General features: G+C 41.7%; 1 protein-coding gene across 3 annotated transcripts in view; it reads right to left on the bottom strand.

The window, feature by feature from the left end:
- fgf13a (fibroblast growth factor 13a) overlaps positions 1-5029 on the bottom strand; it is an 85224-nt gene that overhangs the window by 42966 nt on the left and 37229 nt on the right. For 2 of the 3 annotated variants that reach the window (XM_010785675.1, XM_010785674.1), the window contains exon 3: positions 3873-4040. The exons of the other annotated variant lie outside the window; for it this stretch is intronic. In XM_010785675.1, the coding sequence (XP_010783977.1) occupies positions 3873-4040 (168 nt within the window). The remainder of the gene's footprint in view (positions 1-3872; positions 4041-5029) is intronic. 3 annotated transcript variants of the gene reach the window in all.

Genomic DNA, 5029 nt, shown 5'->3' with positions numbered 1-5029 from the left:
TCTACTAGAATAGATTTAAATTGTGCAATTTTCCAAAATCACATTGGTTTCTCATACAGCATCTCTGTATAGTATGTGTATTCACCAGGTATTCATTCGGGCCAATCCTGTCATTTGTTGTTGATTGGGGTGTTCACACGTCACAGAACCCAGGAAGAAAACAACGGAAAATGAGAAATCTCCAACGAGGCGTTTTGGGGCAGCATAGACAGGTATTTTCTGTGTTAGAGTTTTACTCCCTACAGGGTGTAGTTTGAGGGTTTTTGACTCTGCAGACCGTTTACATGCATAAAAACCTCCATAACACACAAGGGGATGGGTAATAACCGGAAAAGCATGACATGGGCCCTTTAAGCAAGGATAGGGACTCCATCCTTGCTTAAAGGGCCCATGTCATGCTTTTCCGGTTTATCCGTAAGATAAAGAGAAATTAACATAAACTAAAGGCTGCCTGGAGTCCATTTATAGTGTGGTTTGGTCTACCAAAAGGTCAGCAGTGATGTGAAATATATGTGATTTGTAGCTAAAGGATTTCAACAATTTAACTGTTAGGTTCACAATTGCTAAAACAATATTTAAGTGTCCATATGGCCTTTAAAACAACGAGCTTCCACTGTAAGTTATGGGGGGGGAAATCCATTGACCTTGTTCTTGTACTGTAATAACTTAATCACATAGTTAAGTTTAGTCTTTTTAGTTTCCTGTGTGGAAATACAAAGAAAACATTTTGTACGGGAAAGACTGTAACTTTGGAAGCTACCTCATGAACTAATAGGGCTGCAGTTGTATGGGGGGAGGATATTTTATCGACAAATGCTCATATTACAAAATAATCAGAGCTTACTTGCCAACTTCCAACTTTTCTTCTCCGTGACATGTTGTCTGGAATACTACATGTTTAAAGTCATTGTTTAAATCTAAACCGGCCAACATGAGGCAAAAGTTGCGGCCAGTATAGCCTCTAGGTCAGTTCAATGCATATTTCTTATTACCTTACCTAAGTATTTTTAATTGTTGGGCTACCAATGGCGCAAACTGAGTATTTCAACAAAAAAAAAACATTCTTTGTGTTAATCTAATTGAAATTAAACATACCGATACTGCTCACACCCTATATTGTGAACATCTCTATATGAATAACTATAGTCTGTGTTTATAGTTTCAGGCTATGCCATAGATACACAAAGTCTTGCAGTCTTCTAAATTATGGATGGAATATGTACATAGATCGGTCCCCTCAGGCACCAGCTTTTGTTGTTGCTGTGAGAGAGAAAAGAGAAAGAAACAGAATCAGAGGAAACAGAAGAGAATTTGAGAATGAATAGGAATCGAGAGGTGGTGTCACAGATCGAGCCAAAGAGCGTGTCATGGGATGTCAACATAGACAACACACTTTGTGATTGACAACCGGCAGCACACGCAGACCTGAGGGTGGAGGAGTCAAATCCAGTCTATCTGTGTTCTTACGCTCCCTGTAGCTCTGCAGAGATGAACTGATCTGATTTGAACTCATCCTCTGAGGTGCCACAGTCTAAGCCTGTGTGCTGCTGATGTGTTGTTCTGTCAAGTACGTCTCACCTGACTGGTGAAACCAATTTCTCTTTCTTTGTATGAGCCATCCTAATGAGTTAGACTCAGAGGAAATGATACTGTAGATAACTTCTTCTTAATGTTAGCCTCTTTCAAAACACGTCCTTTCATATTTTACATTTGGTCTAATAGCTGTCATTAAATCGAATACTTTACCAAATCGATTACGAATTACCGATTCGTATATCAATTACTCCTCCCCTGTTACCTTGAATTCTTAAAAGAAAAAAAGTGTTTTTCTTACATGCTTCTAAGCTGAAAAGAAAAATCTACTCCCCAAACCAAATTAAAGTGTACACATATGTGCTGATTTAATTTTGCTGTTGTTTAATGCGGCCCTATTTACAATTTATAAACCTTTCTCTCCATTTTTGTATCATTCATAAATTGAAAATAAAGCACGGTGACTAATTGTTATACAAACTGTTCTTAGTTTAGACGGTGAGATGTGCTATTCCTTTAATATAATCTAACCACGTAACTCCAACTGTCTGTCCTCCAATCCACTGTGACTTCCCAACTCAAAATACCCTAAAGCTAAGTGAATATAAAATCCATGCATATGATTAGTAGGTGCAAGACTAAGCAGTTTTAATGATGTTGCTATGGTAACAATGAGACAAGTCTGACTTTTTTGCTCAGATCTCTCAAAACATAAACCTTGTTTTTAATTATAAAACAAATATGTCAACATTGGATTTTCTTACAAAGTGTGTTTGTGTTCTACACCTAGCAGCTCTGTAGTGTTTCTGCGTGCCAGGCTGCTCCACACGGTTAAACACTTTCCATCCGCATCATGCATCTACATAAATGACGTCCTCCTGAACAGCTTACGCAGCAGCTGTAGTCTCCCCTCCTTCCTTTGTAAATTCAGTCACGTCCAACTAGCTGCTGCCAAACTGAATAATACATCTGTACTTTTTTCAGCCAGACTACTGCTTGTACTCCACTTATTTATCTCCCTCTCTCCCTTCCTCACAGGGATAAGTGCATGTGCTCTAGTCCTCCAGCGTGCACACAGACATCTATCAACAGGTTAACTGATGTCCACTTGTAGCGCTACCAATCACAGCCCTCTTTAAGATTCAACAGAAGACAGAGCAATACATTGCAGAAAACATATCAAGAGCAAGATAATTAATATCTTACCTATCAGGAAGTCTGCAAAGGAAAGCCATTTCTACAATCTTAGCACTCTATTGAGGGGTGGATGATAAATGAGGCAGCCAAAGAGCCTCAGCGCCAGACAGTGCATGGTATGGAAGCATGCCTCGGGCATATAGGATTTTCTTTTGTTTCACTTATTACATATTCTCATGCTGCTTTAGGCACTATAAATGTAAATACAATAGAGGCAGGGTTAAAGGGGAACAAGGATGCAGTAGGTGGGACTTTTTAGGGAGGGAGGGGAAGGAAATAAGAGATAGAGAAGGAAAAAAAGAAGAAGAAAGGAAGGAAGGAAGGAAGAAAAGAAGGAAGGAAGTAAGGAAGGAAGAAAAGAAGAAAAAATATAGAAAGGCAGGAAGGGAGCGGGGAAAGAAGGAAGGAAGGAAGATAGGTAGGAGGCAGCCACCAAGACCATACAGGCAGAAGCAGCAAAGGGAACAAGAGGGGAAGGAGGGGAATTGCTGACTTGCAGTCTCACAACTTTAGTATTGGATATGAAACATTTCAATCTCACATAGTCTTCGGGACAGGAAGATAAAAGAGCTTTGCCTTTTTTTCGTTCTATGAGGACAGTTGAAGTGAAAGCACATACTGAAATTGCCCAGTCATTGAACTCATTAAGGCAACAGCTGCCTCCATCTATTAGCCGTTTCTTTTGCACTCTGTTTTGGTCTGTGCATGCGCCTCGGGGCGGCAATGACCGATTTAATGGTTTGGGGTAGGGAGGGGCTACAGATGCTGTGCTCGTCATTCAGTCCAACATAAGAGGTATGCAGGCTGACACATGCACGCTCATACAGTACACACACACAGTGCTCTCCAACAGGTACTATGTGAGCTACTGTAACACACCCTAAGCATTAAATCTTATACTAAATGTTCAAACACACACACTCACACACGCATTCATGCACATACACACACATGCTCGAAAGGGGCGGAAACATACCAGATGCTCTCAAAAAATAGGACAGGAATGAAAGAGGAGTTAGTTTGAAGGGGTGGAGAACTATCAGTTCACACAGAATATGAGAGAGAAGGGAAAACAAGACGAGAGTGGGCAGGGGATACGAGGAGCATCAGCAAATCAAAACAAGGAGGGGGTGCGAACAAACCTTCGGGCTCTGAGTTGTCTTTGTGGATGGCTTGCTTCAGCGGGCAGCAGAAGATTTCGTGACACTTAGCACGAAAGGGGGACCCTTTACTCCTTATATCCGCAGAGTGGATGGAGTCCTGCCGTAACATAATGTACTCCTGGGTACCTGGGGCAGCGTCATCCTGGACTGCGGTGGTGCCATAACAGAATGAACTGGGGTTAGAGAACTCACCACAACACAGAAACCAAAGAAAACAACAGCAAAAAACACAGGCAAATAAAAGTACATCACTATTAGCAACAGCTATAGCTTTTAATCACTGTAATTAGCAATTATTGACAGAGAAGGAAAGGAGACGACAGGAGAGAGGAACAGAGGAGGATAAGAGAGAAAGAGACATGCTCAACAACACCAAGTTCACAAAATAACTGAAATGATAGACAATCATCAACAGTGGGGGCTGCATTAAATACATCCTTGGTCGCTAAAAAGGAAAAGTGATCAAATAACACAAAGAAAGAGAGAAAGGAAACAGTTTGATGTTCAGAGTCTTTGTTATGGCAGGCACAGAACATGAGCTGCTGCACTTTAATGTGGTGACTGTATGGCCAAAGGATGTGGTATCACAGAGCAAGCATGCAGTCTGCTACTGTGTGTATGTCAGCGTCACTGAAACTGTGGTCATGTGAGTGATTATGGCCCCCCCGTTCACCACATATCAATCCCATTTACTGTAAGAGTTGGCAAGCAGATGCAGAAGCAAGCACGGGCTTCCAGGTAGACTGGAGCGGCCAGATCTTCTTTTATGAAGTCATGCTTACTGTAAGCGACGTGACTGTAAGGAGAGCGTCTATGACGTCACTGTTCATGTGTGTGTCCATAGGCACTTTGTACTGGGATGCTCTGAAAGCCGTCTGTTTTTGTCCGTGTGTGTTGGATCTATTGCATCTGTCCTCTTCTGGCCACATTCCATGCTTGGCTTCGATCATTGACCTATTTTCTCTGTGTTGATGGATTAGCTAAGAGCGAATCAACCCAAATAAATTCAGTTTTCTTTTCCTCGTGGAGCTGAGTGCCATGCCTCTCTTTGACACATTTACTACTGAGTGAAAATGACTATAGAGTAGAGACGGCTCATAATCAGTAGCCACTACCCCCTCACCCCCCCCCCCCCC

This window comes from Notothenia coriiceps, unplaced genomic scaffold (genome assembly GCF_000735185.1).
Source record: "Notothenia coriiceps isolate Sejong01 unplaced genomic scaffold, NC01 NC01_scaffold00028133, whole genome shotgun sequence".
Taxonomy (NCBI): domain Eukaryota; kingdom Metazoa; phylum Chordata; class Actinopteri; order Perciformes; family Nototheniidae; genus Notothenia; species Notothenia coriiceps.
The sequence above is the reverse complement of the archived record's forward strand: the minus strand, read 5'-3'. Positions and strand labels throughout refer to the sequence as shown.